This window comes from Jaculus jaculus, chromosome 4, assembly GCF_020740685.1.
Source record: "Jaculus jaculus isolate mJacJac1 chromosome 4, mJacJac1.mat.Y.cur, whole genome shotgun sequence".
In the NCBI taxonomy this organism is placed as follows: domain Eukaryota; kingdom Metazoa; phylum Chordata; class Mammalia; order Rodentia; family Dipodidae; genus Jaculus; species Jaculus jaculus.
In genome coordinates this window covers 169,127,716-169,141,483 of record NC_059105.1, presented here as the reverse complement: position 1 = coordinate 169,141,483, position 13,768 = coordinate 169,127,716, and the positions used below count along the sequence as shown (strand labels likewise).

Below are 13,768 nucleotides of genomic sequence, written 5' to 3'. Positions count from 1 at the left end.
AGCCAACATATTACTAAATGGGGAAAAACTGGAAACTTTTCCACTAAAATCAGTAACAAGACAAGGGTGTCCACTGTCCCCACTTTTATTTAATATAGTTTTGGAAGTCTTAGCCATGGCAATAAGGCAAGAGACACACATAAAAGGGATACAAATTGGAAAGGAAGAGATCAAGTTATCATTATTTGCAGATGACATGATTCTATACATGAAGGACCCTAAAGACTCTACTAGCAAACTGTTAGAGCTGATCAAAACCTACAGCCATGTAGCAGGATACAAAATAAATACACAGAGATCAGTAGCCTTCATATATGCAAACAACAAACACACAGAGGATGAAATCAGAGAATCACTCCCATTCACAATTGCATCAAAAAAATAATAAAGTACCTTGGAATAAACCTAACCAAGGAAGTAAAGAATCTCTACAATGAGAACTTTAAAACACTCAAGCGAGAAATTGCAGAAGACACTAGAAAGTGGAGAAACATCCCCTGTTCCTGGATTGGAAGAATCAATATTGTGAAAATGGCAATCTTACCTAAAGCAATCTACACATTTAATGCAATCCCTATCAAAATTCCAAAAGCATTCTTCATGGAAATAGAAAAAACAATCCAAAAATTCATTTGGAATCACAAAAATCCTTGAATATCTAAAATAATACTGAGCAACAAAAATAAGGCTGGTGGTATCACCATACCTGATTTTAACCTATGCTACAGAGCCATAATAACAAAAACAGCATGGTACTGGCACAAAAACAGACATGTAGATCAGTGGAACAGAATAGAGGACCCAGATGTAAGCCCAAGTAGCTATAGCCACCTGATATTCGATAAAATGCCTAAAATACTCATGGGAGAAAAGACAGCCTCTTCAGCAAATGGTATTGGGAAAATTGGATATATATCTGCAGAAGGATGAAAATAGATTCTTCTCTCTTGCCATGCACAAGAATTAAGTCCAAATGGATTAAAGACCTTAACATCAGACCTGAAACTCTGAAACTGCTAGAGGAAAAAGTAGGGGAAACCCTTCAGCATATTGGTCTTGGCAAAGACTTTCTGAATACAACCCCAATTGCTCAGACAATAAAACCACAGATTAACCACTGGGACCTCATGAAATTACAAAGATTACCACTGCAAAGGACACAGTGAAAAAAGCAAAGAGGCAACCTACAGAATGGGAAAAAATCTTCGCCAGCTATATATCTGATAGAAGATTAATTTCTAGGATATACAAAGAACTCAAAAAGTTAAATAATAAGGAATCAAACAAGCCAATCAAAAAATGGGCTATGAAGCCACATAGACCATTCTCAAAGGAAGAAATAAGAATGGCATATAAGCATCTAAAAAAATGTTCTACGTCACTAGTCATCAGGGAAATGCAGATTAAAACTACATTGAGATTCCATCTCACTCCTGTCAGATTGGCCACCATCATGAAAACAAATGATCATAAATGTTGGGGGGAATGTGGAAAAAGAGGAACCCTTCTACACTGCTTGTGGGAATGCAATCTGGTCCAGCCATTGTGGAAATCAGTGTGGAGGCTCCTAAAACAGCTAAAGATTGATCTACCATATGACCCAGCTATAGCACTCCTAGGCATATATCCGAAGGAATCATCTTAGAAGTACATGCTCAACCATGCTTATTGCTGCTCAATATATAATAGCTGGGAAATAGAACCAGCCTAGATGTCCCTCAACTGATGAGTGGATAATGAAGATGTGGCACATTTATACAATGGAGTTCTACTCAGCGGTAAAGAAAAATGAAATTATGAAATTTGCAGAAAAATTGATGGACCTGGAAAGGATTATACTAAGTGAGGTAACCCAGGCCCAGAAAGCCAAGCGCCACATGTTCTTCCTCATATGTGGATCCTAGCTACAGATGACTGGGCTTCTACGTGAGAATGAAAATACTTAGTAGCAGAGGCCAGTAAGTTAAAAAGGAGACATAAAGGGAAGAGAAAGGATGGGATGAGCATACTTAATAGGTTGATATTGTGTATATGTAAGTACAATGATTGAGATGGGGAGGTAATATGATGGAGAATGAAATTTCAAAGGGGAAAGTGTGAGGGGAGGGAGGGAATTAACATGGGATAATTTTTATAATCATTGAAAATGCTAATAAAAATTAAAAAAAATAAGAATAGGTGCTAAATATTTATCACACAGACAGGCATGTGTGTGATGTCTAATACCCTTATATGATATAAAAGGAGGGGATAGAGGGAATTGAAATTTTTGTTTCTGGTTTGGTAATGTCATCAATATTAAGCTTTCTTAATTTACTTGATCATCTCCTAAAAGAACCTAACCTTTAGGATGGGAAGCTTTCAAAATCAGTGAAAGAAAATGGACATAAATCCAGAACAACTCAATGTGTTCATTTTCATCCTTAGAAAATCCTCTGCCTGTACTTCCAAAGTATGTAAAATTTCTTTTTCAATATACTGAGATTTATTACTCCAATTATTCCCCTATTAAAATAATTTTCCTTTGAGCTATAAGTGGTTACTTTTATAAAATTCCCTTGACAGAGTATCAGAACAGAGACTAACCTTGATATTTGTGTTGTAGTCTACTCTGGAAGCTTCCTTCAGGTGGTCAGCCCTCATTATTTATAGTGTTAAATCATTTCAGTGCTTTGTGAACCCTGAGTAACTTGCAGTACAAATGTAAGTACTATAGATTATTAAAGGCATGATAGCTGGAGTGATCAACAAGCACTAATAATGCTCTGTTGGTCAGGAAAGTTTTGGTGACAAGTAGTTTGCTTAGAGCAGTTAAAGAGAGAGAATACTCTACATTTGGACCTTCCTGCCAATCCTGTGATGTGTTTAGTGCAGATATGGCTCCCCCCAACTGCATTAAACCCTAGAGAGGAGAAAAAGCAGGGATGAGTAGTGGTGTTGATGCTTCCAGAGCATTAGAATAGAAGTGAAGATAGCAGATGGTTTATATATTCACAGTTGCCTCTTAGAGATTTATGGTCTCAACCTTTCATTTTATTTCACATTTTTTGGCAGGCAGTATTTTCACAAACCTTAAGGCCAGGCAGGAAAGTATTTTGTTTTTCCATTAACTGGGAAAATATCATTCATGTATTTAAACAGTATAGAGAATTCTTTGTGTATTGTGGGGCTTTTCTCTTTTAGCCACCTACTATGTTCCTTCATCACTTCTTACAGTTTTAAGGATCTGCCCATAATGTCTTTCCATGGCCACACATACCTGTGGCAGGTGTGGTGTAAGTAGCAGAGATTTATGTACATGCATTTCAATAGTATAAAATAATTACAGAACATTTTCATCTATCTTCTCAATCTAAGCAAGGAAGTAATTTATCCTTTGAAGACCTTTGTCTACACACCTGCTTAATATGCTGATAATTTGTTAATAGAATAGATGTTTTTAGTTTGATTCTATTAGGGATCTACCATATACAAGATGTACTAGGCTCTAGAATAAATAAAATTTGGAGTGTAAAATATACATTACAGAATTTCTGCCTTCATAAAGTGTTAGAATCTGAGAATTTATGTTGGTAAAGGAAAATATTTCACATAGCTACTGATATTCAGGATGTTTGAATACAATAAAATAAAGTTTTGCTTATTTTAAATGCTTTGTGTACCAGCACATGATTCTACCAGGGTATTTTGATCCTGGGATTTGCATCTAATTTGTTTTTCAAGTTAAAAATATTAAAACACAATTAAAATGTGGTTTTAGGAATATCAGAACAAATGGTAGTGTATGTTCTTTCATATGTCTTTCTGAAAAATAGTAAAGAAAAATCTAGTAGGATTATACCTCAGTCTTATTTTCTGAAAGAAATTAAATGTGCTTTGTATAACCTCTGAATTGGACTTCTCAGTTTACTTGTGAAATTAAGTCATTTCTCCATCTTTTGGTCCCATGTAGGTACTATGCTTTTTTTAGTCTACATTTATTATTTTTTACCTTCCTTTTCTTTCTTTTTTTTTTGAGGCAAAGTCTTATGTATCCCGTGATGACCTCATGTTTTTATTAATTATGAACATACTATGGATACATTATGTGTTGGTACCATCCTTTCCCTGTTCCCAGCACCCATTTCACTGCGTGGGGCATCCTCAGGGAAGTTGCAGATATTCCCTGTGGAGTTACGGGTTATTCATTGTGGTAGCAGCAGTCAGTTTTGAGGAGAGGCAGTACCTCTGGGCATAATGTCTCAATTTGTGGATCTAACAGTCTTCTCCCCACTTACGCAAACTTCCCCGAGCAGTGGTGGGTGTGTTTTAAGTCTACTTCAATGATGGGATCTTAGGAGCCTCTGCATCTCTGCTTTGGCATATGTTGAAAGTCCTCAGTGTCTGTCTCCTTCGCCCTGGTGTTATTTGTGAGGCTCACCATCTCCCCAATTCCTCTGTGGTTTCAGATGGAGCTTGGCTGTAGTGCAGAGGGTAGGTTATCGCCTCCTGTATTACTACTGTCTGAAAGAGAAAAGCAGATTGTCCAACAGAGAGTAAAGTCAGCACAGGTTAAATGGGACAAGCATTATTAATTTTGGGAGAATTTAATGGATGTAGTTCCCTTTAGTCTATCTTCAAGGGTAGAGGTTTCTATGGTACCAGTTCCTTTTGCCTTCAGTTTTGCATCCGCCCCCCCTTCATTTCCATCCATCCCTTCCATCCCTATGATTTTAAGAGTAGAGACATTGCTTAGTTTCAAATGATTTGGCATTTTATCCACTAAAGATAGTTTATAGAAGATACTTGCTTCTAAACTGTAGGACATAGTGATATGCAGATTTAAAAAAAAAAAAACAGCATTCACTCTAAACGTTTGGGGTTATCTTACCAATTTTGTAGCTAGAATAATCCACTTTAAAAAGTTTTTTTAGGGCTGGAGAGATGGCTTAGCGGTTAAGCCCTTGCCTGTGAAACCTAAGGACCCCCGTTCGAGGCTCAACTCCCCAGGACCCACGTTAGCCAGATGCACAAGCGGGTGCATGCGTCTGGAGTTCGTTCACAGTGGCTGGAGGCCCTGGTGTGCCCATTCTCTCTCCCTCTATCTGCCTCTTTCCATCCCTCTCTGTCTCTCTCAAATAAATAAACAAAAATAACAAAAAATGTATTCCCAGTAAATGCCTGTGAGAGCAATTTTACAAGAAGTTGTCAGCCCGGTTTGAACTTCTAGAATAAAAGGGAATTGTAAATATAGAAAATAAATAAACTAAGGTGAGTAAATATCACCTAAGTTTAAAGCAAAAATGCAAACTTGTCCAGGCATGGTGGGCACACCCTTATTCCCAGCTCTTGAGAAACGAAAGTAGGAGGGTCATTGTGAGTTCCAGGCCACCCTGAAGGAATTTTGTACTTGGCAGAATGTAAACATTGCCATAGTATTTTTCAGGGTCAGTAATATAAAGTCAAGCTACTAATCCATAATTCTGTAGGTAGGAAGGATAAAAACAAATTGGTAAGAACTTTCTAACTTAGTTAGAAGCATATAGAGCTGACATTGCTAGATGTGTGACCTGAGGCTTAATTCGGGCCAAAAATCAGAGATTGACAGAATTTTTGTCCTTTAGAAGATGAATCATGATTAGCAGACATTTTAAAATTGCAACTAAGTTTACATTTCAACAAAACTTTAGGTTACAATGTAATAGACATTCTCAGAACATGTGTATTTTCATTCATCACATTCTATTTTTGAGAACTTTGTAGATTTACATTCACAAATGAAATGTTTTGAACTTCATCATGCAGTATAATATAAGCTATTATCTACTTTCAGATTATGCTGCACAATGTAATATTAGCTATCATATAGCTTTAACTAGCAACAATTCCAAGTCATTAAATTGCAATGGAGCTATAAATATTAATAGATAATCCTCTCACAAGCTACTTCCATTTCATTTTATTTCTGTACAGCAATTTGAATGAACAAGGAAACAAATGTCTACCCACTCTCTGATTTCTCTGTCTCTTATTTCCATAAAAAGTAAGAACATTTTAAGGGTTATTTTACTTGCATGTTCAATTCTTCTGTGAACATCAAGATTATTCTTGCATTAAAGTTATTTAATCCTTAAGTTTAAACTCATTCCATTTTTTCTTTTATGCAAAATATAAATTGATTTTTGAAATTTTCTGGACTATAGAAGTGCTCATAGATCTATGGAGGAATATAGAAAGAAAGTTGCACCTAGGTAAAATGGCAGGGGAAATTATTTTACCAAGCAGAAAAACTAAGCAGCAGACTCCTCAAATAGCTTCAAAATGCCTGTGATTTCCTTCTTTAGAAACCTGTTCCCAAGCAAACATATGACTTTATGTTTATAATTGTTGAAGCTTGTTACTTTAGAACTGGAATTACTTCATTATACATACATAGCATGATGTTCACCTCTCCCTGGAGACCAGTGCCAGAGTTTACTGTGCATCTTGGAGCAAAAAAGACAGAAACTGACACAATAGTAGTGATATTTAATTCAGCAGTGACAAGATCAGCAGCTACATCTCTAAGTCTACTGATATCTATCTAAAGCTGTATGTCAGCCATCATCAAAATATGTCATGTAATCTTTAAAAACTAATCAAAATTAATATCTCTTTTATTTTTCTATTTTTAAAGGAACTTATGATATTTTCTTGAGCTCAACAACTTCAGATGAACCTGAAATAGAGCCCCACACAGGTATACCCAACCTTTCAATGATATTGTTGTTTTCCAGGTGTTCCCTTTGTTTTTGCAGAACTATGCTTATTACAGTTCCAAAGAGAGAAATAGTCATCCCCATTTATGTCAGGGAGACAAATTCTAGCCATTCTTTCCACTGGGGGAATATTTCTTTACTTTCTTGAGTAAATAAGCTAGGTCACATGAGAGAGGTACAAAGAGATAAGGTTGCCACTAGAGCAGGGTCATGTAATCTAATATGAGGTAATATAGTGGCTTATCCTTTATTCAGAATCATTCTAAAACTGTTGTAGATTCTTGGGGATATTCTATTGGTCTGTGGTTCTCAAATAAGGGTAGTTTTGGAGCTCTCTTCTACACAGGGCCACTTGGCAGTATCTAGAGACATATCTGGTTGTCACTACTAGGAGAGGGACCATTGGCATCTAGGACACATAGATTAGGGACACAGTTGAGCACAGAGCAGCTTCCCACAACAAAGGCTTATTTGATTTAATATCATTGTACTGAGGTGATAAATTCTGAGCTAGAATAGTGACATCTGTTTGTCACATATGTTGAGGTGTATCTAATATGTACCATTCACTTACTGATTCTTGTTAGGAAATGTATATTAAGCATCTAAAAATCTAGGTGCTTGTATTCAAAGCATGACTGAGATCTTAAAAAATACAAATTAGTGTCATATAGGTTTCTTATGTGTAGCTTTATGTCAACATTATTTGTATCATAATAAGTCAAGGTCAATAAATGAAAGAGAAGAAAATATGAAAACGTAAAATCCTTATAGTGGATTCATTTAGGAATTACTTAACATAAGGTAAGAAAGAAGAAATAAGTCATAGATAAGTTGAATGTGTGAGACAGTTTTATCGTGGTATCCGATATTTCACATAAGTATGTTTTCAAAGTTAAGTCATCCTCAACTCCTAATTGTTTTAAAGATGTTGGTCAGCAATCCCTCAAATGTTCTTGACATTTTTCCTCACATGAGGCACAATTTATTACTCATGAGTTTGTATTTTATTCCTGAGACTTTCTACTGCCTTTATAAATATTGACATTTATTCCAACAGCAACAAGTGATCCAACTATGGACTCTGTTCCACCTAAAACTTCTAGAACTCTTGAACAGCCACGGGCAACACTAGGTAATGGTTTTAACAGAAAAATAGTGCTTTGTTTTCCATTCAAAAAATTGATAGTACATATGAATGCCTTTCTTCCAAATGACAATTTCATCCCATCTCATCTAATAATCTGTCTGTGCCTTAATATAGATGTATATTTTATATATGTATCTTTTGTTTCATTGTGATGTGTCTGTCCTTTTTTCTCATATTAAACTATGATAAATGATATTTTCCTTAAAATTGGGAGAAGTTTGGAAGCTGCATGGACATCTTTACCATCTGCATATCTCATGTCATGGGCTTGTGTCTGTATCACTTTATTTCCATGCATTAAGTCTTCCTGGCACTAGCTACCAAACAATTATCATTCTAGCTCTTTCCCACACCTTTAAATCACAATTTCACACATTATCATTCAAGAAAGTATGTATTTTATGTCCTTAATTTTGTACTTAGAGCATGTGCATTTCACCATTGAATAATGTGTTGAAATTTCTAAAAATATCACATTTTAATTGTTATTATTTGGTGGGGTGGGGTGTTTGTGTTTTCAGCTCCAAGTGAAATGCCACTTGTTCCTCAAAAAGTGAAAGCCTTTACCAGTCCTGAAATGCAGCCTACAACACCTGGTAACTAATGACATTTGTGTAGTTGTATGCTCTGAAAGAACAGGTAAAGTGACAAAAAATCAAAAGTATCAGTCATGGTGGCCTTTTAAGAATATTTTCAGTGTTGCATATTTCCATATACTCTCTACCATGGGATTCCTCAAGGAGCCATCTAGTGTGCTTAGCCTAATGCTAAACCCTATGTATTTTTAAAGAATAATTTTCTGCCTTTATTTCTTCCTACTTTGTCAATCAGAAAACAGCAGAAGTATATATGATAATTATTTTTAAATATTTCCCTTCTATTAGGTACATTTATATGTGGCTGGATCATAATATTCATCTAGAGTAGTTTATATATAAAGAACACCAACTAGACTGTAATCTTGGATGTGGTGAAAAATGTGCAAAACAGAGAGAATACAGCATGTATTTTATAATAAAAGATATTTAATTAATAGAGTTCATTCATACCTGAGAGGATAGTAATGAATTACAAGTATAAGAAAGCCTGTAGTTTGCATTTTCTAAATCCAAAGTATCTTATTTGTGTATTATTACCTTTGCTATTTAATGGAATTATTTCGAATTCTTAGTTACATCATGTTCTGAAAGGCCTTCAGGGTGCTGAACATTATATCTTCAATTCTCATGTAGAAACAGAAGTCCTTATGTAGAAAATTAAGTTCTCATGTGAAAATTTTAGTTCTTATGTATAAATGGAATTCCTTTAGGCACAGTGGGCACTAATTTATTGAGTGTGGACTCTGTATAAAGTATGATATTGGGTATTCTAAGACTGAAAAGAAATGTACATTAGTTCCCACACTCATAAAGATTAGATGTTTACAGTCTGATTTACACTTATCCAAGCTGTATTAAATTCTTATTTCAGCTCCTCAGCATACTACATCTGTCCCCTCCACATCCAAACAACGCCTCAGACCCAAAACACCAAGAGTCAAACCTGGTAAATAAATATCTCTTTAAATTTTCAGGATATTTAAATGTAAATAGAATATGTTCATCTCCTTGTTGTAAAAAGATTAGACATTCTATAGGATAGTTTACACAACTTGAAATAAACTAATCGCAGTACAAACTAGAAATCAGAGTCTGCAGCCAGTAAGATTTTACTGAAATTTGGTACAAGCTAATGAGATCTGTGTCATCCCACTTTGGGTATCCATTTGTGTTTAAGGGTATGATAGGCAGATGGTTAGCTTCGACTGTGCTTTCAGTTTTGTATAAGGACAATGACTGAGATTAATGGATACAATTCTGGTTTTCCAGTTGCTTATATGTATTGAGAAGGTAACACTGAAAGCACATCATGAGATTAAGATTTCAAGTTTGTAATGTTTGTATAGAACCTCTGAAAAAATGAGTTGAAGATATATGACTCAAAATATTTTTAGGATTTGGGTGGCAGAAAAGGGCAGAGAAACAACATCTGTAGCAGCCCAAATTTGGGAAGCTCAATAGCCACTTGGAGGTGATTGTTTCTACTGTCAAAATTAGACTCAAAAATATGCTCAATTGTATTCCTTACATCATTTACATTTGTAGTACAAATGCAGTTTTTTTGTTTGTTTGTTTGTTTTTTCGAGGCAGGGTCTCACTCTGGCTCAGGCTGACCTGGAATTCACTATGTAGTCTCAGGGTGGCCTCGAACTCACGGCGATCCTCCTACCTCTGCCTCCCGAGTGCTGGGATTAAAGGCGTGCGCCACCACGCCCGGCTTCAAATGCAGTTTTATATAACCTACTACTAAATATAGTAGGAGTTTGGAAGGTCATTTTATACCTTCAAGGATATTTTATCTCTACATTAACTTTTTCCCCTTTCCATCATGAGAAAGAACTACAAGTTCTAAAACAATTACATTTCAGATTTCTAAAAGTCATAAACTTACACATAACCTTACATATGGGAAATCTCATACTCTAGCTTTTATACAGTGTATCAGTTTTCATTCTCAAGGGTTCCTATGGGCAATGTTGAGCACATCACAGACTATACCAGTTCTACAGAGACTGTGGCTTTGAATAGCTGGCCCTATAGTTAATAGTTCTGACCTCAGACTGAGACTTTATCTGCAGGTAGCTCACGAACCACTGTTTTTCCTATTATCTTTCCAGTTATTGTATTTAAAGCTGTGTCATATGCATAGTCTTCAGTTTTTGTTTTGCTTTTTGAGTTCATACTTTAAGTTCAATTTTAAATGGCATTTAGAAAAGTGACTTCTTATTGTGGCATTAGTGGAATTTCTGTGTGCTTTAGTTCACAGCATCACCACTGATCATTGGATATTAACATTAACCTGTATCTATCCCATTTATGATTGAAAACTTAAAATTGTCTAATAATTATGAAATAAGAGTGTAAAATAATCAAACTTAAATGATAGATGAAAGCCAGTTCTTCAGTAGTTACTATTTAGTGACATACTGTTTTCAACAACATGAAAACTCATCAGTGTCTTTCTATTTAATGCCTCTCTATGAAGGCATTATGAAATATTGCTAATGGAGTCTTTCCAAACCCTTCTAAACCAATGTTTATTCTACTTAACATACAATTTAGTTGTAGAATTTCCTATGTGGTTTGAAATACATAAATATTGATTTAATTATTTTCTTTTTTTTTTCGACTCAATAAAACACAACTAATTTCTTTGAAATCTGAAATCCCAATCTCTTCAGAAGTGAACCATACCAAATTTGACAATAATCATTTGCATGTGTGTGTGTTGTGTGATATATATATATATACATTTTTATGTGTTTGGGCACACATATGCATATTTCCATTTATGGCATATTTACAAAGTAGAAATGTTGAAAGCAAGAGATTTTTCTGCTTAAGTAGGCATGATTTATTTTTGCATTGAAGTAAGGAGGAAAAAATGTAACTGCTCATAAAAGAATCCATAAAAGTATGTTTGAAGAGACAGTTAGGTCTCCAGGTATGGGAATTAGATTGAAGGAAAAAAGGGATTAGACAAAAGGAGTGTAATTGCCATGATTGAGGTCTCCATGTCAGAAGCATAGCTCATAGCAAGTATCCTAGCAATTAAAATAAAAATTTCTTGGCTGGAGAGATGGCTTAGTGGTTAAGTGCTTGCCTGTGAAACCTAAGGATCCCGGTTCAAGGCTCAATTCTCCAGGACCCACGTTAGCCAGATGCATAAGGGGGCGCAGGCGTCTGGAGTTCATTTGCAGTGGCTGGAAGCCCTGGTGTGTCCATTCTCTCTCTCTTTCTCTCTCTGCCTCTTTCTCTCTGTCACTCCCAAATAAATAAATAAAAATGAACAAAAAAATTATTTATAAAATAAAAATTTCCAACACTATAGTTGAATAGGGATTCATGTACATGTATTTTAAAACTTATTTTTAGGGAAGCTTGGAATAATGTAGTAACTAGTATATTTATGTAGCATTTTGAGTAAACGACTGTTACCAGGCAGAACAAGAAATGCTACTGTATGTTTGTGTCATTAAATATAGTAAATATTTCTACACTGTGATTTTCTGTTCTATAACAGGATAAAATTTGAAAACACCAAAACATTCTGTAAATATCAGTTCAAGTTTATAAATTATAATTAATTTCAGTTGTTTCTAAGAAAAATATTGTGAGAGGAAATTTATTAATACAAATAATGGTGGGAGAGTATGTTGTTACTGTTATACGGTATTTAAATAAGATTTCTTGATTTGATATTTTTTCTTTAAAACAGAAAAGTTTATTTGGATGCTATGTGATTTTGTTTCTTTGATTTCTAAACTTTCTCAACACCTTTGGATTTTCAGTTTCTTCTGACAAGTATAACCACTTCAGGATTCACACCCAAATCTACCAACAAAGGGGACTTTAAAGGGTCCACGGAAACACTGAGTACTGACTGGATATCTGCAAACCACTTCTTCGCTGTAGCTTTTAAATTTTTATTTATTTTTATTTTAGGGAAGGATCCTTTTATAGCTTGGCAGAAAATTTCTGTTTCTAGCCAAGCTTCACAAGAACATGTAAACCACCAAAAGTTGTAAATTTGAGGTCTCCACTGCTTTTCCCAGCGCTCCTCACATGTGCTTTTCCCATTTAACTTTCCACACAAGATGTTTTCCCTTGGTCATTAAGTTAGATAACCAATGAAAGTTCACACTGGTTTGATCTAGTTGAAGTACAAGCTAGTACATTTCTGAAAAACCATAGCTACTTACCATCTCCTAACCTATCTATCCCAGGCAATAAACATTGTTTCTTTTGTGAATTAATCCTCCAAGTGGGGTTCACACTTGAGTGCATTTGCTGTATTTATTTTTAATTTTAAAAAACAAGCTATTTAGTTTCTAGAAAATGCTATCTAAAAGAGCATCATCTTAGTTTGGTTCAGTTTCTGCTTACCTACCACTCTTCCCGCTTGAGAAATACCAGGAATAACTCCTGATGATTGTATTATCTTAAATAATTACAGGAGGATTTAGGTTGTTAATTGCAATGAGTGCCATATTTATTTATCTATTTGAGGAAAGAGATAAGGAATTCTCATGTTTTTTTATATTTGAAAACTACAATCCCATTTTCATTTTCTTCTTGAAAGAAGTCTTTGAAGTCAGGAAAATAATAAAAAGACTATCAGAAGAAACCTGTGTTTTATTTAAAGCCCCAATAGATATTACAAAGAAACCACTTTGGCCATAAAGCATAATTTACTTAATACATATTTGACTATTGGAATGTTTTTAATCATAAGATGTTATTCAGTTTATTCAGCATTTCATGAAATGAGAGACTTCATTTGGACATCTGTTGATTTCCTAAAAGAAAAGTGGATTTAAAAATTTTTTGTTTATTTTTATTTATTTATTTGAGAGCAACAGAGAGAGGGGGGCAGATAGATAGAGAACAGGCACACCAGGGCCTCCAGGCACTGCAAACGAACTCCAGATGCATGTGCCACCTTGTGCATCTGGCTTACCTGGGTCCTGGGCAATCAAGTCCTTAGGCTTCACAGGCAAGTGCTTATAATCACTAAGCCATCTCTCCAACACGAAAAATGGATTTTGCTTACCAGAAATATGTATCATGGCAAGTACCATATAAACTTATGGCCTCTTTTGAACCATAACTTTCTTATCTTTTGTAAAAGAACATGAAGTCCAGCTAAGCTGGGTGCTATTCAAAGCTAACAGAGTGCAGCAGTGGAAGCAGACCTGGTGGGCATGTTGCCAATTCTTTGGGTGAATATGGGTGCCTTGTAAAAAACAAAATGACAGGTGTCAGGAAATTCTGAGCACAGA

General features: G+C 35.1%; 1 protein-coding gene across 1 annotated transcript in view; it reads left to right on the top strand.

The window, feature by feature from the left end:
- LOC101599825 (ABI family member 3 binding protein) overlaps positions 1–13,768 on the top strand; it is a 257,292-nt gene that overhangs the window by 141,840 nt on the left and 101,684 nt on the right. Inside the window, exons 13-16 of the mRNA XM_045148002.1 lie at positions 6,656–6,718; positions 7,798–7,872; positions 8,409–8,483; positions 9,358–9,432. Coding sequence (XP_045003937.1) covers positions 6,656–6,718; positions 7,798–7,872; positions 8,409–8,483; positions 9,358–9,432 — 288 coding nt within the window. The remainder of the gene's footprint in view (positions 1–6,655; positions 6,719–7,797; positions 7,873–8,408; positions 8,484–9,357; positions 9,433–13,768) is intronic.